Source organism: Diceros bicornis, chromosome 34 (assembly GCF_020826845.1).
Source record: "Diceros bicornis minor isolate mBicDic1 chromosome 34, mDicBic1.mat.cur, whole genome shotgun sequence".
Taxonomy (NCBI): Eukaryota; Metazoa; Chordata; class Mammalia; order Perissodactyla; family Rhinocerotidae; genus Diceros; species Diceros bicornis.
Window position 1 is genome coordinate 12,586,034 of NC_080773.1, and position 21,780 is coordinate 12,607,813.

Here is a 21,780-nt window from a genome sequence, read left to right on the forward strand (position 1 = left end):
GCAGGAACCAACTACCACTCCCCATTCATCAACCATGCCACAGCTTTGGGGATCACAGCGCCCATTCTTGAAGTGGCTGGCAGGCAGTGGGGACCTTATCCTCTAAAAATGTGAGGCTGTGTGTTTTGATTGGTCTGGTGGTGCCCTGAGGGACTGGCACAGACATTTGCCCTGGTTTTGGCCCTCTCAACAGCAGCATCTATAGGAATATTTAGAGACAGGACTCCCCCCCTTCCTTTTTGAAGCCAGACATCTAGAAATAAAAGAACAGAAACTTCAGTGACCACACTAATAAGGAGTTAGCACTTCACAAGAATAGTCTGGAAAAGTCACAATCAGATGACTCTAGCCCTCAACAAGCAAAAATGAACTATCTCTGAGAAGTGGGAGAATAAGACTTCCAGAGTTATTACATTATAATACTCAGAATGTCTAACTAACAACAAAAAATTACAAAACATAAGAAGAAACAGGAAAGTATGGCCCCTTCATGAGAAAAATAATTTGAAAGAAACCGTCGCTGAGGAAACCCAGACATTGGAATTACTAGTCAAAGATATTAAATCAACTATCTTAAATATGCTCAATAAACTACAGAAAACCACGGACAAAGAACTAAAGAAAATCAGGAAAATGACGTATGAACACACTGAGAAAATTAGTAAAGAGACAGAAATTATAAAAAGGAACCAAACAGAAATTCTGGAGCTGAAAAGTACAATAACTGAAATGAAATATTCTTCTGAAGGATTCAATAGCAGATTTGAACAGGGAGAAGAAAAATTATTCAATTTAAGGAGAAGAAAGGAAAAAGAACAAAGAAAAATGAACAGAGCCTGGGGGATCTGTGAGACACCATCAAGCATACCAACACAGGCATTGTAGGACTCCCAGAAGGAGAGAGAGAAAGGGACAGAAAAAATATTTGAAGAAATAATGGCCAAAAACTTCCCAAATATGATGAAAGGGATAAATCTACACATCCAAGAGACTCAATTAACTCCAAGTGGATAAATTCAAAGAGACCCATGCTGAGACATATTACAGTCAAACTGTTAAAACCCAAAGACAAAGAAAGAATTTTGAAAGCAGCAATAAAGAAGCGACTCATCACATATGAAGGATCCTCAATAAGATTAACAGCTGATTTCTCATCAGAAACCATGGAGGCTGGAAGGTAGTGGGATCAGATATTTAAAGTCACAAAAGAAAAAAAGCCCTGTCAACCTAGGATTCTATATCCAGCAAAGCCATCCTTCAGGAATGAAGGAGAAGTTAAGACATTTCTAGATAAACCAAAGCTGAGGGGCTCATTACCAGTAGACCTGCCCTACAAGAAATGCTAAAGGGAGTTCTTCAGGCTTAAATGAAAAGACGCTAGATAATAATTCTAAGCTATAGGAACAAATAAAGAACACTGGTAAAAGTAATTACATAGGTAAATATAAAAGCCAATATTATCATGCATTGGGTTTGTAACTCTTTTTCCTATATTACTTCAAAGGCAGTTGCATAAAACAATAAATAAATTTATGTTAATGAGCACACCATGTATAAGGATGTAGTCTGCAACAATAACAATATAAAAGGGGAGGCATGGAGATGTATAGGAGCAGAGTGTCTGTATACTATTGAAATTAACGTGATATTATTTAAACTAGGTTATTACAAGTTTAGGATGTTAATAATAATCCTCAAGGTAACCACTAAGAAAATAACTTAGCAGTTAATATTTGTATAAAAAATATACACAAAGGAAATAAGAAGGGAATGAAAATGGTACACTACAGATAATCAATTAGATTTTTTAAAAAAGCAGTAATGGAGGAATTGAGGAACAGAAAACAAATAGCTAAACTGCAGAAGAAAATCCTTCCTTATTAGTAATTACTTTACTTATTTTTTATTTATTTATTTTTTTGCGAGGAAGATCAGCCCTGAGATAACACCCATGCCAATCCTCCTCTTTTTGCTGAGGAAGACTAGCCCTGAGCTAACATCTGTGCCCATCTTCCTCCTCTTTAAATGGGATGCCGCCACAGCATGGCCTGACAAGCGGTGCATCAGTGCATGCCCGGGATCCGAACCTGGGCTGCCAGCAGCAGAGCGTGTGCACTTAACCGCTACGCCACGGGGCCTGCTCCAGTAATTACTTTAAATGTAAATAGGTTAGCGTCCTATTAAAAGGCAAGGGTTGGCAGATTGGATTAAAAAAACATGATCCATCTTTTCTATATGCTGTCCACAAGAGACTCACTTTATAGACCCAAAAGACTAAAAGTAAAAGGATGGAAAAAGATGTTCTGTGCAAATAGTAATCAAAAGAGAGCTGGGGTGGCTATATTATTATCAGACAAAATAGATTTTAAATCAAAAAAGAATATAAGTGACAAAGAAGGACACTATATATTGATAAAAGGTTCAATCCAATAAGAAGATATAACAATTATCCATATATGCACCTAAAAATAGAGCCCCAAAATATATGAAGCAAAAATTGACATAATTGAAAGGAGAAATAGACAGTTTTGAATAAGAGTTGAAGACTTCAATACCCCACTTTCTATAATGAATAGAACAACCAGACAGGAGATCAAATAAGGAAACAGATTACTTGAACAACACTATAAACTCATTAGACCTACAGACGTATAAAGATCACTTTACCCAAATAGCAGAATACACATTCTCCAGGACAGAGGATATATTAGACAGAAAACCTGTCTCAATAAAGTTAAAATTATTATGCTAAGTGAAATAAGTCAGACAGAGGAAGACAAACACTGTATGATTTCACTCATATGTGGAAGATAAACAAACAACACATAGATAAGGAGAACAGATTGGTGCTTACCAGAGGGGAAGGGGGTGGGAGGAGGGCAAAAGGGGTAAAGGGGCTCATATGTATGGTGATGGATAAAAACTAAACTATTGGTGGTGAACATGATGCAATCTATACATAAACTGAAATATAATAATTGAAATTTACACATTATAAGCCAATATGACCTCAATAAAATAATTAAAAAAAACACCGCAAACTAAAAAAAAAAACAAAAATTCCCCCACAACAGAAAACAATTTTGAAAATACAGGTGGCAAAAATTTAAAAAAATTAAAATTATTGAAATCATACAAAGTGTCCTTTCTTATTATAATGGAATGAAACTAGAAATTAACAGAAGGAAAACTGGAAAATTCATAAATGTGGAAATTAAACAGTTCATTCCTAAACAACCAATGGGTCAAAGAAGAAATTATAGGGGCTGGCCCCGTGGCTTAGCGGTTAAGTGCTCGCGCTCTGCTACTGGTGGCCCGGGTTTGGATCCCGGGCACGCACTGACGCACCGCTTCTCCGGCCACGCTGAGGCCGCGTCCCACATACAGCAACTAGAAGGACATGCAACTATGACATACAACTATCTACTGGGGCTTTGGGGAAAAAAAAGGAGGAGGATTGGCAATAGATGTTAGCACAGAGCCGGTCTTCCTCAGCAAAAAGAGAAGGATTAGCACAGATGTTAGCTCAGGGCTGATCTTCCTCACAAAAAAAAAAAGAAGAAGAAATTATAAAGGGGAAATTAGAAAATACCTTGAAAAAAATGAAAACATAATCACAATATACCAAAATTTATGGGATGCAGCAAAAGCAGTGCTAAGAGGGAAATTTATAAGTATAAACACCTACATTAAAGGAAAAGAAAGATCTCAAGTCAATCAGTCCACCTCAAGGAACTAGAAGAAGAGCAAACTACACCCAAATCTAGCAAAAGGAAGGAAACAATAAAGATTAGAGTGGAGATAAATGAAATAGAGAATAGAAAAACAATAAAGAAAACCAATGAAAACAAAAGTTAGTTCTTTGAAAAGATCAACAAATTTTGACAAAACTTTAGCTAGACTATGAAGAAAAGAGAGAAGACTCTAAAGTCAGAAATGAAAGTGGGGACATTACTACCTACTTTACAGAAATAAAAAGGATTATAAGAGAATACTAGGAACAATTGTACACCAACAAGTGGGATAACCTAGATGAAGGTGAAAAAATCCTAGAAACATACAAACTACCAAAACCGACTCAAAAATAAATTAAAAATCTGAATATATCTATAACAAGAAAGGAGATTGAATCTATAATTTAAAAATGTCCCAACAAAGAAAAGCCTAGGACCAGATGGCTTCACTGGCGAATTCTATCAAACTTTTAAAGACAAATTATTACCAGTTCTTATCAAACTCTTCCAAAAAATTGAAGAGAAGAGAACATTTCCAAACTCATTCTTGCCCTTGTGTCTTCATACAAAAGCCAAACAAAGACATTATAAGAAAAGAAAACTAACGGCCAATAGCCTTCATGAATATAAATGCAAGAATCCTCAACAAAACACTACTAAACCAAGTTCAGCAGCACATTAAAAGATTATACACTACAACCAAGTGGGATTTATCCCTGGAATGTAAAAGTAGTTCAACATACAAAAATCAATCAAGGTAATACACCACAGTAATAGAATGAAGAAAAATACCCATGATTATCTCAACTGACAAAGAAAAGGCATTTGATAAAACCCAACATCCTTTTACAATAAAAACTCTCAATAAACTAGGATTAGATAGAAACTTCCTTACCATGATAAAGGTAATATATAAAAATCCCATAGCTAAGATCATATTCAGTAGTGAAAGACTGACAGCTTTCCCCTAAGATCAGGAACAATCAAGGATGCCCTATTCTACTTAACACAGTACTGGAAGTTCTAGACAGAGCAATTAGGCAAGAAAAAAAGGCATCCAAATTGGAAAGGAAGAAGTAAAGTTATCTCAGTTTGCAGATGACCCAATCTTATGTGCAGAATTCACACACACAAAAAACTGTTAGAGCTAATAAAGGAATTCAGCAAAGTTGCTGTATACAAAACCAACATGCAAAAGTCAGCTGTATTTCTATACACTAGCAATGAACAATCCGAAAAGAAAATTTCAAAAAAGAATTCTATTTACAACAACATCAAAAAGAATAAAATATTTAAGATTAAATTTATACAAAAAGGTAAAAGACTTGTATACTGAAAACTACAAAACATTGCTGAAAGAAATTAAAAGAAAACTTAAACAAATGGAGAGACATTCCGTATTCTTGAATTGGAAGACTTAATATTGTTAAGATGACAATACTACATGTATTGGCTTGCTATGGCTGCTATAACAAAATATCACAGATTAGGCAGCTTAAATAACAGAAATTTACTTTCTCACAATTCTGGGGGCTAGAAGTTCAAGATCAAGGTGTCAGTGGGTTTGGTTTCTGAGGTCTCTCTCTTTGGCTTGCCAATGGCTGCCCTCTCGCTGTGTCCTCATGTGGCCTTTTCTCTGTGTCTCTTTGCGTGTCCCAATTTCCTCTTTTTATAAAGACTCCTTTCAGATTGGATTACGGGCTTACCATAATGGGCCCCATTTTAACTTAATCACCGGTTTAAAGGCCATATCTCCAAATACAGTCACATTCTGAGTTACTAGGGTTAAGGCTTCAACATACACATTTTTGGAGGACACCATTTAGCACATAACAGGACCCAAAGTGATATACAGATTCAATGCAATCTCTATTAAAATCCCAGTGGCATTTTTGCAGAAATAGAAAAACCCATCCTAAAACTCATACGGAATTGCAAGGGATCCCGAATAGCCCAAACTATCTTGAAATAGAAGAACAAAGTTGGAGGACTCAGATTTCCTAATTTCAAACTGCAAAGCTACAGTAATCAAAACAGTGTGGTACTGGCATAAAGGCAGACATATAGACCAATGTAATAGAATACAGAGCTCAGAAATAAACCCTCATGTACACAGTCAGTTGACTTTTGACCAGAGTGCCGAGACCATCTATTGGGGAAAGGACACTCTTTCCAACAAATGGTGCTGGGAAAACTGGATATCCACATGCAAAAGAATCAAGTTGGACCCTTATCTTATACCATATACAAAAGTTAACTCAAAATGGATCAGATTCCTAAATTTAAGAGCTAAAACTATAAAACACAGGAGGAAATCTTGACCTTTGATTTGGCAATGATTTCTTAAATATGATACACAAAACACAGGCAACAAAAAAAATAGATAAATTGGACTTCATCAAAATTAAAAACTATTGTGAATCAAAGGATACTATCAAGAGAGTGAAAAGACAACTCATAGAATGGAAGAAAATCTTTGTAAATCAATTATCTGATAAAGATTAATGTCTAAGATATAAAGAACTCCTACAACTCAACAACAAAAAACCACAAACAACCCAATTTAAAAATGGGCAAAGGACTTGAATAGACATTTCTCCAAAGAAGATATATAAATGGCCAATGAGCACACGAAAAGATGTTCAACATCATTACTTATCAGGGAAATGCAAATAAAACCCACAGTGAGATATCACTTCATACCTATTAGGATGGCTAGAATAATTAAAAAACAAACAAACAGATACAAGTGTTGGTGAGGACGTGGAGGAATTGGAACCCTCACACATAGCTGATGGGAATGTAAAATGGCTAAGTGGAAAACAGTTTGTTGGTTTCTCAAAAAGTTAAACATAGAATTACCATATCATCCAGCAGTTCTACTCCTAGGTATGTTACTCAAAAGAATGGAAAACATGTTCTCAAACAAGTACATGTACATGCATGTTCATATCAACACTATTCACAAAGCCAAAAGGTGAAAACAGCCCAAATGTTCATCAATGAATGAATCAATCAATGAATGGTAAGCAAATTGTGGTATATCCATACAATGGAATATTATTCAGCCACAAAAAGGAATGAAGTACTGATACATGCTGCAACATCTATAAACCTCAGAAACATCACACTAAGTGAAAGAACCCGGAAGCATAAGGTCACATATTGTATGATTCCATTTATATGAAATACCCAGAATAGGTAAATACACAGAGACAGAATACAGATTGATGATGACTAGGGGCAAAGAAAAAGAAAGGAAGGGGAAGCAACTGCTTAAGGGGCATAGGGTTTCCTTTTGTTGTGATAAAAATATTTTGGAGGTAGACAGAGGTGGTATTTGCACAACATTGTGAATATACTAAATGCCACTGAATTGTTCATTTTAAAATGGTCAATTTTTTATTAAAGAACACAAAAAGTTAGGAATCATTTTTTCCATGTTAGGAATATTTAGTATAGTATGAGATTCAGGATAATTCTTCCTCTGTGTATTAGTAGAATAATCCTCTTTCACATTTTACATATTTTCAATTTAAAACAGTGGTTAGAAAAAAGTAACTATAAACTCTGAAAATTATTTGTGGATGAATAATTGCTTAAATTTTAATTTTTCTTTCTTGAAAAGAAAACATGTCATTATATCAAATTTTGTTGTTCATCTCAACAACAAAATAATGATATATACATATCATTATTTATGTATGTATAAAACAGTATGGTATTTACCAAGAATAAATGTAGACCAGTAGAATATAATAGATGGCTTAAAATACGTCTGATTATTGAAGAGATTTAATATAAGACACGAATGTCCTTCATTTCGTTTGTTTAATAAATGGTTCTGGAAAAATTGACTATGAGGATGAAATCAACTTTAGATCCCTACTTCACACCATATGTGTGTGTAATTCAAGGTTAATAGAAATTACATGTGCAAAAACACAACTATGTTATCAAAAAAAATTTGGAGAATATTTGTTTTACTTCGGCATGGAGAGAACTTCCGAAACAAGATACAAAACACAGACGTCTGTGGAAATTACTAAAACAAGCCTCAACTAAATTGGAATCCGGAAGGCCTGTAGGGGGAGTTCTCACGCTCTATCACACATCGTCAAGGACTCCAAACCGGAAGAGACGTACACTTGCATTTTCTTGCATCTTCCCATAGGAAGTACAACTACTTTACCACTGAAAGATTTCTCTCCACACCTGGCAGCAGACCCGCCAATAAGAAACACTGCAGCTCAGCCAATGAGAAGCCACTGCCTCTTTGGACTGTTACTTTTCCCCAATGGATCTTCCTAGCAAGTAGAGCAGCCCCTTCCTACTCCCCTTTTTCTCTATAAAAGCAAGCTTTCCTCTTTTGTTTTCCCGGCTTTGCCTATGGTTTCGCCGTAGCATGCACATCCAGATTTGCAATTCTTTTGGCTACTACCCAATAAACCCATTTTGAGGATAAAGTAACAGGCAAATTTGCTTTTTAAGTTGTCACAAAGAGAAAGTTACACAAATTTTACTATATGAAAATTAAATTTTGCACTGCAAAAGATAAATAAATAAATTCAGAAGATAAACAATAGACCAAAGAAGATAATTGTAACACATTTGCCAAAACGTTTTATCTCTAACATGCAGAAGTGCCTAAAAATTTATAGGAAAATGCAACCACCCCACAGAAAATTTCAGAGAAGAGGAAATCCAAGTGTTCAATAAACACAGGAAAGGAAGCTTAACCTTATTAGCACAGAAATGCAAACTAAAGCAACAAAAAGCTAGTGCTTGTCCCCTATCAGACTGACAAAGGAGGGGGAAGCTATACAGGCCAGTAGCAGTGATGCTGCCAGCACTCTTTCATTGCTGGCGGAACTGTGAACTGCCACAACTTTGGAAAGCAATCTTCTGATAGCTACTAAAATAAAAAACATGCATATCTTGACTGAGTAATCTTACTTCCTAGGACCTGTCCCTTAGGAATAAAACAATTGTATTCAAGGAAATGCATTTAAGGATCTTCATTGTAGAATTGTTAGCAGTGGCAAACAAAGAAACAAAAATAAGCCAAATATCAACATGGGAACCGTTAAATGAATTGTGGTATATTCATACTGTGAAATATTATGCAGCCAGTTTTTTAAGTGTCAGAAATATGTCCATTGATCTCCAGAGATGTCTTAATGTATTGCTATAAAGCCCCTTGCTTTTTAGAAAATATGTATAGTATCATCCAGTTTTTGTTTAAAAACTTTTAAAAAAGACCCTACTTATTTTACATAGCCATTCATTCACTCATTCAACAAATATTTATTGCCTACCACGTGCTGGGAATACAGTAGTAAAGAAAACCGATAAATATCCCTACTCTCATGGAGCTGATATTCTAAATGATGGAGACAGTGGGTTTGAGAAAAAGTGGAGCTGTTGAACACGCAGGTGTGATATATATGGAGGAACCGGAAGTAGGGATAAAAAACTGGGAATCCTCCGCATATATGTGGTATTTGAAGCCATAAGATTGGATGATTTTTGTAAAGTTTGTGCGTATTTGTATACGCTTGGAGAAAATGTACTTGGAGAGAAGGATGTACTGAGAGACTGGAGAGAAAGACCTAGTTTCGAATCTCTGCTGTTAGTCCTTCGGAAGGTTACCTGGCCTCTCAAAGCCTGTCTATAGAATGGGCGCAATAACCACTACCACCACCTCTCGGCTTAGAGAAGCTGCCGCGAAGGTGGAACCTCCAAGACAAAAACGTAGCGTCCCGAACGCCTAGGCTGAAGCCAGGGCAGCCATATTGACTGCGGGCGGCGAGGAGGCGTTGCGACCGCTCCCATTTTCAGTTAGGGCAGGAGGCGACTTCGGTCACCATCCTGAGTGACAGCAGAGGCGGAGCTCCGACCGACAGGTTCATGAAGGGCCAGGCTCCGAGGGCGCCTCCCCGACAGCGATTGAGCGCGAACCGCGGCGGGCGGAGGCAGGCGGCCGCGGCCCCGCCCCCGGGCCTGGGCCCCGCCTCCCGGCCCCACTTCCGCCGGGCGAGCGTCGGCCGGCGGCGCTGCCGTAAGTCCGGCCGGCGGTTTGCCGCATCACGGAAGATGGCGGCCGCGGCGGTGAACGGGGCCTCGAACTCGGGGCCTGCGGCGGCCTCGGGCGCGATCCTGCAGGCCGCGGCCGGCATGTACGAGCAACTCAAGGGCGAGTGGAACCGGAAAAGCCCCAATCTGAGCAAGTGCGGGGAGGAGCTGGGCCGGCTCAAGGTAGGGCTGGGCGGGGGCGCCCCGAGTGGTCCGGACCAAGCCGAGCTCCGGCCGCGGGGAGGCCGCGCTACCGACGGGACCCGGGCGGGGTGGGGACCCAACAGGGTGAAGGATTCGGATCAGCCCACGTGCGGGCGTGGAGGGGGGACGAAGCGGGAGGGGCCCGGAGCGGACCCGTGCGGCCCCGCGGTGGGATGATGCAGAGGTTCCCGCACAATCGAGTGAGAGGTTAAAATTTGGGGGCCTGGAGGCCTGGCTGGCTGGGGTGGCAGGCTGGGGGTGTCGGAGTTTTCCTAATGGCGGGTTCTGGACGACACCAAGTGTAGAATGAGGCCTGGACGCGGTGTTGAAAGGCGGGTGCTGAGATGATGGAGTGTGATGGTTAAGACCAGGCCAGGTTGGGGTCTGAGAGATTTGGGGCTTAGGTGGGGGGCCAGCTAAATTATGAGCGCAGGACTAAACCTAGAAAAATAACCTTATCATAGAGGACCGGACTGGGGCTCAGGGTGCTTCAGACCAAGTGTGTTTGGGAAACAGTACACACACAGTGGGCTGGAGCAAGTTGCTGAGGGGGTGTGCGGGCTGGGCTGTGGGGGGAGGTCAGCGCCCCTCCCTCCCTGTTGTAGATTTGGGGGCGGGGGTGGAGCTGGGCCCAACCCAGCAGAGTGTGGGAAAGGTCTGCCGAGAACTGAAGGTGCTCGTGTCCCCCAGCGCCTGGTGTCCATTGGGTCAGGCAGGGAGCGTGTCTCCTGTTTTCCCAGTGAGGCTGTGAGTAACTGTAATCTGAGGTCATCCTAAATGGGCACTCACAGTGTACCCAGGCCGTTCTGGGTGCTTTCTGAGGACTGATGCCTTTAGTACTCAGAATAACTATGAGTCAGGGATGATGAGGAGCTCCATCTCCTAGGTGGAAAACAAGGCCTAGAAGAGGTAACTAACCTGTACTTGAAATCCCATCCTCTTTCCTTCCTTCCCTGTCCTCCTCGTCAGCTGGTTCTGCTGGAGCTCAACTTCCTGCCAACCACAGGGACCAAACTGACCAAACAGCAGCTCATTCTGGCCCGTGAGTGTCACTGGACTTGGAGGCGGGTTACATACTGGGGGTGGTGGCATGAATCGCAGCAGTGGTGGTCAGGCAAGGGACTCAGTCACTTCCTGAGAACCCACCCTGTCACCCACAGGTGACATCCTGGAGATCGGGGCCCAGTGGAGCATCCTGCGCAAGGACATCCCCTCCTTCGAGCGATACATGGCCCAGCTCAAATGCTACTACTTTGATTACAAGTGAGATGGGCCCTGCTGCTGATGGGGGGTGGGGCTTGTTACATGGCTGCTCTTGTATCCCTGGTGCTCCAGCCTCTGGGGTCATCTCCCTTCACTTGGGAACTCCCCCTTTGCCCAGCTCCATCCCTAGAGGCTGCAGGTCCTGAGTCTGGGATTGTACCATCCCAGCTCTGTTGGCCTCCCATCTGTCTCCCCTTCTACCTTCCCACACTACATTTCCACTCCAGAGTGTGGGCACTATCACCTTTCACCTGCCCTGGCCCCAGCCTTGCCCCCTTGGATTCATCCGCCTTGGCAACCAGTAGGATCTTTGTGACACTAAAATTTCACCATGTTGATCCCCTGCTTAGAACCTGTCATGGCTCTCCATAGCTCTCAGGCTCCAGACCAAGCTCGTTCCTGTGGCCTCCAATGCTGTAACAGCCCTGACCCTCTGCCCGTGTCTCCCCCACCCCCCATCCAGGCCCTGACACACATGCACACACACCCACCCCCGGCTCCGAAGCAGGCCCTGACCCCTCTGCCTCCCCTTCACCCCCCTCCATCCAGCCATCCAGGCTGTCTCTCCCACTGGACTGTGAGCCTCCTGAAGGCAGGGGGTCATGGTCGCTGCTGTGTCCCAGCACTGCCTAGCGTGGGGCCAGGCCCAGAGCAGGGACTCACTGGATATGTGTTGATATATAAATATAAAACTGAATGGTTTTATAACTCAGTGGTGCCTGCATGGACTGATGATTAAGAATTTGACATCAGAAGTCAGACAAACCTGAGTTTGAAACTAATGTTGCCACTTCCTGACTATGTGGTCTTGGGCAAAGGTCTTCACTTCCCTAAGCCTCAGTTTCTCTCTTAAAGTCAGGGTGATGGTTCTTAACATCATAATCACAGCTAACGCTTACATAGTCACGCATCTCTTAACGATGGGGATACGTTCTGAGAAATGTGACGTTAGGTGATTTTGTCATTGTGTGGACATCGTAGAGTGTACTTAACACAAACCCAGGTGGTGTAGGCCACTGCACACCTAGGCTCTATGGTACTCATCTTATGGGACCACCATCTTATATGCGATCGTCATTGACCTAAACATCATTATGCAGCATGTGACTGTACAGTATTTATTTGGGCCAAGTACTGTTCTGATCACTTTACCTGGGTTAAGTCATTTAATTCACCTAACTCTTACTCATTTAACCCACCTCTATGAAATGGATGCTGTGGTGATACCCATTTTACAGCTAAGGAAATTGAGGCTGAGTCAGTTGACTGAAGTGAGGTCACTTGCTTGGGCCCGTAGGACTTGTGACTCCTTCGTGCTTCTCTGGGCCTTAGTTTACTCTGAAAACCCAGGACGTGATACCTCTCCAAGGAGACAGCACGGGGCGGTCAGCAGGGCCCCTGGAGCCTGGAGTGGGGGCTCAGTAGGAACCCAAGCCCTCCTTACCTTGGTTTCCCCACCCCGGTCCGCAGGGAGCAGCTCCCCGAGTCGGCTTACATGCACCAGCTCTTGGGGCTCAACCTTCTCTTCCTGCTGTCCCAGAACCGGGTGGCCGAGTTCCACACGGAGCTGGAGCGGCTGCCTGCCAAGGACATCCAGACCAACGTGTACATCAAGCACCCTGTGTCCCTGGAGCAGGTGAGCTGGAGGTGGGAGGCCTGGCTAAAGGACGCGGTGCAGGCACAGCATTGGGGAGGGTTTCCTGGAGGAGTGGGCGGGTCCACCCATCTTTCAGCCCGTGGACGCATTTGCTCATTTGTCCAACAAATATTAAGTCTCAGCCGTCTGCCAGGCACAGCGGTTGGTTTTCAGACTGTACGGTGAACAAAACAGGTAAATCCCTGCTCTTGTGGGGATGGCGCTCGGGTGAGGAGGCCGACAGTGAACAAAAAGGTCAAGTCACTTGTGTGGTCTGTCAGATGTGAAGTGCTCTGGAGGAAAAGAAAGCAGGAAGGAGTGGGGAGAGTCGGGGGCAGGGGTGAAATCGTTTATAAGGGGGTCAGGGAAGGCCTTGCTGGAAGGTGAAATTTGAGAAAGACTTGAAGGGGGTGAAGAACTGAACCACATGGACATTTCGGGGAGAGGGATCCAGTTGGAGGGGGCAGCCAGTCCCAGGGTCCCAAGGCAGAAGCACGCCCGCTGTGTTTGAGGGTAAGCGAAGAGGACAGTGTTTGTGAGACAAGGTGAGCAGTGTTGGGGAGTAGTCTTCATACTAAAGTTAGGAAGTAGTTCCTGGAGCTGAAGTCTCATGAGAAGATTTGGCTGTGGGGAGAGGATGAGGGGGAGGGCAGGTGTGGCAGGAGGCACAGCTTGGCCAAAGGTGTGGAGGAATGGGCCTGGGGCGGATCCAGCTCTATCTTCCTCCTGGGATTGAAGACTAGATGGGATAATTAGATACCAGCCCAGAGCAGGCTTAGATTGTGTGTGTGCAAACCAAGGAAGGCTTCCTGGAAGAGGAGGTGCCCCCGTCTGCATGGGGAAAGGGTGACTGTATGGCACAGGGTGTTCTAGCAGAGTGGGGGTTACGGAGGTACTGGGAGGAGGGTGAGGCCTCTTCCTCATCCTCTCTTCCTCCCCACCGCGGCCTCTGCAGTACCTGATGGAGGGCAGCTACAACAAGGTGTTCCTGGCCAAAGGCAACATCCCTGCCGAGAGCTATACCTTCTTCATCGACATCCTGCTCGACACAATCAGGTGCGTGGGGGCCAGGCCCTGTGGGGTTCAGGAAGAACTCGGACCCTGGAGTCAGACAGCCCTGAGTTTGAATCCCGTTCTGGCCCGCTGTGCTCTGGGGAGCCCGGGCACATCAGTCCTCCTTTTCTGTGAACTGGGCCTGGTCACGAGATTGTGGGTGACAGCCCTCCCCGCCCTGGGCTGTTGATGTGTGCCGGTGTATGGCAGACCCTGAGCCCGGGCTTGGTGCCCGGATGGCGCTTGGCAGATGAGGACCGTGCTGCCGCTCTTGGAGGTGCTCTAGCCCCTGAGCCGTGGGGCCTCGCCTCAGGTCACCTAAACTGTGGATCCCTCAGCTTCTCCTTCTTTAGAATGGGGCCATCGAGTCCCACCAGCCCCTCGGGTTGCTGTGACATCACATGGGCAGGTGGGCGTGACATTACAAGTCCCTAGAGCAGTAAAAGGGTGTCCAGGTGGCAGAGCTGGTTCACTCGGGCAAAGCGCCAGACTGAGATGGGTTTCCATTTCTCGGGTGGCAGAGCTGAGCCCAGAGACGTGGTGGGAATGAGGAGGGGTCGTTTAGTGGGTTTAGGTTGTTTTTGATTATGAAGTATTTCAGCTCTCCAGAATGAACAGGGAGTAATATAATGAGTACCCACCTACCTACCACTTGGCCTGAGAGATAAGATATCTCAGAAATGGACGCATCCTCCCCAGAACTAACCCTTCTCCAGTTTCAGTGACTCGATGCTCTTTCAGTATTTTTTTTTTTGTGAGGAAGATCAGCCCTGAGCTACCATCCACACCAATCCTCCTCTTTTTTTTTTTTTTTTTTGCTGAGGAAGACTGGTCCTGGGCTAACATCCATGCCCATCTTCCTCCACTTTATATGGGACGCTGCCACAGCATGGCCTGACAAGCAGTGCGTTGGGTGCGCGCCCGGGATCTGAACCTGGGCCGCCAGTAGCGGAGCGTGTGCACTTAACCGGCTAAGCCACAGGGCTGGCCCTGCTCTCTCAGTATTGATCATGATGCCTCTTGACAAGGGTGCAAGGAACCCCCTTGGATTCACATCTAGAAATGGGGTGCAGCACCATTGTAGAGGGGTGTTATGTGAAGAGATCGCTCATGGGAATCCCAGGCTGGGTTTCAGACAGCCTGAAGTCCTCGTGGCTGCGAGTAGGATTCAGAGTTTGGGCCTGGGAGTCCGGGAGATCTGGGTGTGGACCCTGCTGTGGCCCTCGCTGTGCAACTCTGGTCAAGCTTCTCCCTGGCTCTCTGAGCCTCGATCGGTTAAACAGGGCAAGTAGCAGGTTCCAGCCGTCACGCTGAACTGAAGGGTCAGGGCTCACACATGTCGGGGAGACAGGGCCTGGAGGGTTGTTGGTGCTCAGTAATGAGACCCTCATCTTCCCCAGGGATGAGATTGCTGGGTGCATCGAGAAGGCCTATGAGAAAATCCTCTTCACTGAGGCCACCCGGATCCTCTTCTTCAACACACCGAAAAAGATGACGGACTACGCCAAGAAGGTGGCTGCGGTGCAGGGCACGGGGCCATGGGGCTGAGGGTACCCTCCCTGACAGCAGTGTGGGGTGGCCTGGGGGACACTGGAGCAAGACTGCCCGTGCTTAAATCCAGCCGTGTGACCTCAGGCAAGTCGCTGAACTCCTCTGAGCTTCAGTTTTCCCATCTGTGGGATGAGGCTAGGATTTAACCTGTGGGCTGAGCCTAGCATAGCACCGGGGACGAGTGGAGGGGGTCGCTCAGCGCACGTTGGCTGTTGTCCTTGTCAGAATTCCTTGGAGCTGCAGCTTTTCCCCACAAGCCTTTGCTTCATTTGGTCTGGGGTGTTGGTGCAGGATCAGTGCCCCTGGAGATGCTGATGCATGGGGGTGCAGTGACCCTGGTGACGAGGGAGGTTGACACCAGGCTGGAAGAGGTGAAACTGAACTTGGGTGATGGTGACGGCTGATATTTAGTGATCGTTTACTCGGCCAAACACGCTTCTCAGTGCTTCAGAGGTGTTGATTCACTGACTCCTCATAGCGCACCCCGGGAGGTGTATGATGAGGGTCCCTGTCTCAGACACGGAGAAACTGAGGCACAGAGAGGGAAGCCACTCGCCTAGAGTTGCGCGGGCAGAGTAGGGCTGGTGAGGGAAGGGAGCCAGGGCCCACAGAGGTCAGTGCTGGCCCTGCGGGGTAGGGAGGGAGCCCGTGTGGTCACCCCGCGCATCTCACCCCTCCCTTCCTGCAGCGCGGGTGGGTCCTGGGCCTCAACAACTACTACAGCTTTGCCAGCCAGCAGCAGAAGCCAGAAGACACCACCATCCCCTCCACGGAACTGGCCAAACAGGTCATCGAGTACGCGCGGCAGCTGGAGATGATCGTCTGAGCCCCGGGCTCGGGGCGGGGCAGGGCTTACATTATTTAAAGCAGTGGCAGTCTAGGGTCCCCTCCAATAAAGGTGGATTCACATTTTCTCTCCGAGGCCCTTGTCTCCCCGGGTGGAATGGTGGGGAGACACATTCTCATCTCGGAAGAACTGGGAAGTTTGGGGGCCCTCGTGGGTCTGAGATAACCCTGGGTCTCATCTGCCTCTGTCCAGCGGCCATTGCTCAAGGTCTCGCATGCAGATGCCCACGCAGGGGCCCAGTGGCGCTGTGGCCTGCGGGAGAGCCAGGCCCTGGGGGGAGGGACCGTTGCAGCCAGCTGTGGACACACACAGGAAGGCCAGGCCAAGGCACTAGAGTTTTTCAGTGAAGGGGGTGAAGGGTCCTATTTTTAAAAATGTTTGCAATGAATTAAACTGGTTTTGTAAATGACATACGAAATAGAACCTGTCTGTGGGCTGCCAGTTTGAGACCTTGGTGGGACGAAAGGCATGGGCCCTGGGTAGCCTGGCGCTGGTTCCCACCCTTCCTGAGCCAGGGCTGAGACCTAGGACCTCCTGTGCTGCCCAGCCTGTGTTTCCTGCCTTGAAGTTCTCCAGGAGGCGTTTAAGGCAGAGTCCAAATCTGGCTGAGCCATGTGTGGGATTTTCAAGAATGTTTTCCAGAGTCAGTTTCCTCGGCTGTAAACTGGGAATGATCACTCCTGCTTTCCAGTGATGTGTGCTGGACCCCAGAGCTTGGCACCAGATCGGCTCAGAAATGGGGCTGATGGCGTTAAGGGGAATGAGACCATCTCACCCCTGGCCCGTCAGTCTGGATGCTGGATGAACGGAACCTCTGTTACTGCTGCTCTGCGTGCAGCCTCCTTATGTTGCCAGGATGTGGTGGGTTCATGGAGACCGCTGCGCTGCCCTGCCCTACCCCTTCACCCCTTCGCAGGTGACTGACCGGCAGCTAGGCATCTGGATGTTCTTTTATTGTCAAGGAGGGGAAGGCGGAGGGCATGGCGCAGACTGGCCTCAGTTGGAGTGGGTAGCCTGCAGGTCGTAGTGTTCCAGCCCCGCCACCAGGGATCCAGCCAGCTTGATGGTGGTGACCCAGGGTGGCTCGCTCAGGTGGTTAGTGGGCGTGCTCAGCCTAGGGGAGGGTAGAGTCAGCAGGGCCTGCTGTGTGGCCAGGCCCTGACCCCTTCTAGGCTTCACTTGCCCCATCTGTATAAGGGGCCGCATCTGAATATCCCAGAGGCAATCTAGGGCAGGGCTGTATCCACTTAAACTTAGTAGGAAAGGGGGCTGAGGGTTGGTGACAGTGTCCCCCACCCCAGGCCTTAGCTGAGCCCCAAGGGGTCCAGGGCAGAGGGTGTCCCAGTGATTCAGACAGACCCTGGTGCCCAGGTGCTGAGATTCAGTGTGTGTGTGGGGGGGGGACCTGGAGGATGCTCTGTGTTCCTTCTCACCCCGCCATCTGAGGACCCAGGAGTAGGCTCTGCAGCTCAGGAACTGGGGCACCAGTGCCCTCTGGCGGTCAGAGCCCTGGGTCCCAGAGTCGGGAGAAGTTGCCGGGAGGCTGGAGGGAGGGGTCAGCAGGCTGAGGGACTAGGCCAGGGGCTGCCTTTGGAGCCCTGCGTGTATACCGGTTTGGTTCCGGTAGACATCTCCTCCCCTCTCATCTCTTAAGAGCTTGGGACATGGGCCCTCAGGGTCAAGGCCCTGAACAGGGTCGGGCCAGCTGGGACCAGCTTCCTTCCGTGATGGCTCCATCGAGTAACAGGAGGGCCAAGGTCAGCTTGGCGGACTGGATAGCAAGGGCTGGGCCCTGCCAGGGGTCAGTATAGTGTCAGGACTCCTCTTGGTCCTGAAGGATTGGAGCTCAGCTGGGTCCGGGGAGGGTCAAGGGTCAGCTGGGGTCCGAACCCCAAAGGGCCGAATGGGAGTCTACCCGGGAGAGTCGGGTTCCCACTCCTAGGGTTATTCCTGGAGGCCCTCCCCTCCCTGCTCTCCGACCTCCCCTCACCAGGCAGACACGTTGCGTGGCAGGCGACGATGGCGCGGCTGGTGGCGGCAGTAACACTTGCAGGGACAAGAGTTAAGCACCTGGAAGGGCGGCCAGTGGCGCGCAGCGCCCGTGTTAGCCGTCCCCGCCGGAGGAGCCCCGCCGCCACCACTCCCTGCAGCGCCGCTGTCAGTCACGGTAGCCGCGGTCTGTTCGCGAGGACCATCTCCAGGCGCGCCGTTCTCGCGGGTCGCGCCCCGGGCTGCGCGGGAACCCTTGTTCCTGCGCGTGCGGGCCTTGATGGGCGCGGGCGCGGGCGGCGATGGCTCGGCCGTAGTTGGAGCTGGAGCCGGGGATGGGGCCCCGGCCGGAGGTGGGGCTGGGTCCGAGGCCCGGGCTGGGGCCTGTTCGGCAGCCACGGCGAGGGGCACAGCGGGAGACGGGGCGGGAGCCAGGGCCGACTCCAAGTGGCCCGGGCCTGGGGTGGGCGGGAGCGCCGCGGGCAGCGGCGTCGGCTGGAGCACGGGCGGCTGCGGTGTGGGCGGTGGCTGCGGTGTGGGCGGCGGGGCGGGAGGTGGCGTGGGCGGTGCCTTGGGCGGCGGCGGTGGCGGCGGCTGCGACTCCTGCGGGCCCGGAGGCCCGGGGCGCACGGGCTTGCCATTGGTGGGCGCCGGGAAGATAAACATAGGCGGCGCCAGCACGGCGGGTGCGGGCCTCCGGGGCCCGGGAGCGGGGTGCATCTGCCCTGGCAGAGGCGGCGGGGAGCCCCAGGGACCTGGGAGCGCGGCCGCGCGCCGTCGGGGCGACCCGACGCCTCCGCTGGCTCCGTTAAAGCGGAAGTGGCGTTCAGGGCCCTCGGGAGGGCTCACCCAGTCAAATTTGGGCTTCGAGCCTGGGAAGGTGGTGTAGGGTGGTGGCGGAAGGGTCCCGGCGTGGGACGCAGGCGCCGAGGGGCGTCCAGAACACCCCTCGCCGTCTCCATCACCGCCCTTTGCTTCCTGAGTCCCCCGAGGGACCTCTCCCGAGGGGCGAGCGGCCCCAGGAGCCAGGCGCCCCTGCTTTAGGACCTCGGCGTAAGAGATGGCGCCCGAGGTGGCGGAGAAGTGTCTTCCGCCTCCGCCGCCCCCGGGCGAGGCTTTGGTCGCTAAGGGACTCGACGCTGCCGCAGGGGGCAGAGGGGGTCCCAGCTTGAAGGTGACTTTACACAGCAGGCTCAGGCCGGGCTCGGCGGCCGCAGGCCGGGCCATTTCGCCCTCGCCGGCCTGGGGAGCCGCCCCTCCGCGGGCCCCGCCGGCCGTCTGGCCTTCGCTGCCGTGCCCCGCCTGGCTTTCTGCAGGGGCGGCGGCGGGTGTGGCCAGAGCGGGGGCGATTCTGCGCTCCGGGGGCTGCCAGTCGGAAGGTGGCGGTGGCGGCGCCTTCCACGGCTCCACGGGCGGCGGAATCGGGGTTGGGGCCCTCGGGACAGAGTTGCGGTTCTCTTCTGTTAGTGGCCGGGGCGGCGGCGGCAGCGGGCGCAGATTCGGAGGGTCGCCCTGGCCGCGATGGGTCACCTCCAGCAGACTGCGCATTCGGGGCACCGGAGTGCCCGCGGGTTTTCGCCACTTAGACGGCGCGGGCATCAGGCTCCCCACGGGGGGCGAGGGTGGTGTGGAGACCGCGGCCGCAGCCGCCTCCTGAGAAGGGGGCGTCACTGGCGAGGGCAGTTCTAAGGTCAGGGGCAGGGTTGAGGGTGAGGCCTGGGGCTCCGGGGGCACCAGGAGTCCCGGGGGCGCGGAGCTGCCGGGGAACCAGACGCCCAGCCCGCGAGCCAGGCGCATGGCCGGGGAGGAGGGGGTGACCTCGGGCTCCTCCAGGGACGTCCGGCGGGAGTCGGAGGAGCGGTCCGAGGCCTGCTCTTTTCGGGAGCCCCCGCCTGCGGACGGCTCCGACTGCACGTTCCCCATTTCTGACGGAGGTCGGGGACTGTAGTCAGAAAAACTTCCGCCAGTCAGTCTGCCAGGGATGTGGGGACCCCCACGAAGCTGGCTGTACTTGGTCCTACCCATCCGCACGGGCCCCGCCCCTGTCTTCCAAGATCCACTCAGGCAATAGTCTCTAGCTGCATTCCTGTTGCCCGACTCTCCCCACTCACGCCTCCATCACCGTGGCCCCATACAGCTGCTGTTCAGACACTTAGGCCCCATCATCTTAGTGTACTAAGGTTCGGTCCCTGTCGCCCTGGCTGGTCCCTCAGATCACATCCCTACACTTGGGTCACGCCCTCAGTCTCCAAGACACAAGTCTTGCCTGCTTCCCTGTCAGTCACGCAGGCCACATCACTCATGATGGTGGTACTCAGTAGCCTATACGGCCTACAAGGAGTTCAAGCTTCTCTCCCTGCACTTTAACCCGGCTCCGGAGGCCCAGGCCCCGCCCCCGCCCCTGGTCCCGCCCCCGTTGTCAGGGAATGGGCCTCATCGACCACCCCGCCAGGTCTGGCCCCGCCTGCGCCTAAGTCATACCCAGTATTCTTGTCCTGCTAACCCCTCAGTCCTCACCAGTAACCCTCCAGTCCTTCTCTCTCTGTCCATCACTTGGGTGAGGTCCAGCCCTCCTGAAAGAGGCAGATCCTCAGGCCTCGCTCCTAAACTCCCGCTCCGGGTCTACCCGCAGACCTCAACGCTCGGACCCCACCTCCCTCCCCAAGCTCCGCCCCAGCCCCGCCTTGGCCCAGACGGTCCCACTCACCGACTCCTCCAGCCGACCGAAGATCAGACGGCGGCCCCCTGGGCCCAGGGCAGGGCGGGGAACGGCCGTAGCAGAAAATAACCGAAAAGAACGGGGGTGCGGGTGAAGACAGGTGGGTGAGCCAGCGACGGCGGACCCCGAGATCTAGGCCCCGCCCCCGGGCTCGAGGCCCCGCCCTCCTGTGCGCCGGCTTGAGTCCGGCCCACTACGAACCTGGATCTCCCTTTGAAATACTACACCGACGTCTTCTTCCCCGCCCCCAGGCCTGGAGCCCTAGTCCCACCCCTTTAGAACGTTCTCCTTGGCTCCGCCCCTTTACAATGCTCCGCCCCTCTCCGTTGGTTCTTCTCCCGAAGCTCCGCCCATTACGAACAAGGCTACGTAGCTCCACCCTCTTGGGTCTTTCATGCGCCCCGCCCCTACGACAATTTACTTCTAAACTTCGCCCTTTTAGGACCCCGCAACATCTCTTCCCAGGACCCTCTCCTCCCTCGGGCCCGCCCAGAAGGCCCGTCCACGCGGACCCGCCCCTCCATGACGCACGCGCGGGTCCGCGCCTTCGGCGTCCTCACCCTCTCCTTCCCAGGTCCTCCGACCCCGCCCCCTGGCGATGCTTCCTCCTCGCCCCACCCCTTTTCGAACCCTGCCGGGCGCCCAGCCCCTCCCATTGAGAACCCTAGGCGTGGACCCTCGCCGCGTTAGAACCTTGAGACCAGGCCCT

At 50.1% G+C, this 21,780-nt stretch overlaps 2 protein-coding genes across 3 annotated transcripts; one reads left to right on the forward strand and one right to left on the reverse strand.

The window, feature by feature from the left end:
• Nucleotides 1-9,644: 9,644 nt before the first annotated feature.
• Nucleotides 9,645-16,430, forward strand: PSMD8 (proteasome 26S subunit, non-ATPase 8). Its single transcript, XM_058529248.1, has 7 exons — nt 9,645-9,992; nt 10,983-11,055; nt 11,174-11,276; nt 12,747-12,912; nt 13,868-13,968; nt 15,366-15,477; nt 16,205-16,430. Exons 1-7 carry the CDS (start codon nt 9,645-9,647, stop codon nt 16,340-16,342), a joined length of 1,041 nt encoding a protein of 346 aa, XP_058385231.1. The 3' UTR covers nt 16,343-16,430.
• Nucleotides 16,431-17,258: 828 nt separating this feature from the next.
• Nucleotides 17,259-21,284, reverse strand: GGN (gametogenetin). Of its 2 annotated transcripts, XM_058529247.1 has the most exons (3): nt 21,060-21,284; nt 18,354-20,294; nt 17,259-17,477 (listed from the first exon to the last, which is right to left on the reverse strand). In XM_058529247.1, exons 2-3 carry the CDS (start codon nt 20,273-20,275, stop codon nt 17,360-17,362), a joined length of 2,040 nt encoding a protein of 679 aa, XP_058385230.1. In that variant the 5' UTR covers nt 20,276-20,294; nt 21,060-21,284; the 3' UTR covers nt 17,259-17,359. The 2 variants fall into 2 exon arrangements, with proteins under 2 accessions (XP_058385230.1, XP_058385228.1); XM_058529245.1 differs by lacking the exon at nt 21,060-21,284 and having other exon boundaries at nt 18,354-20,704.
• Between the last annotated feature and the right edge of the window lie 496 nt (nt 21,285-21,780).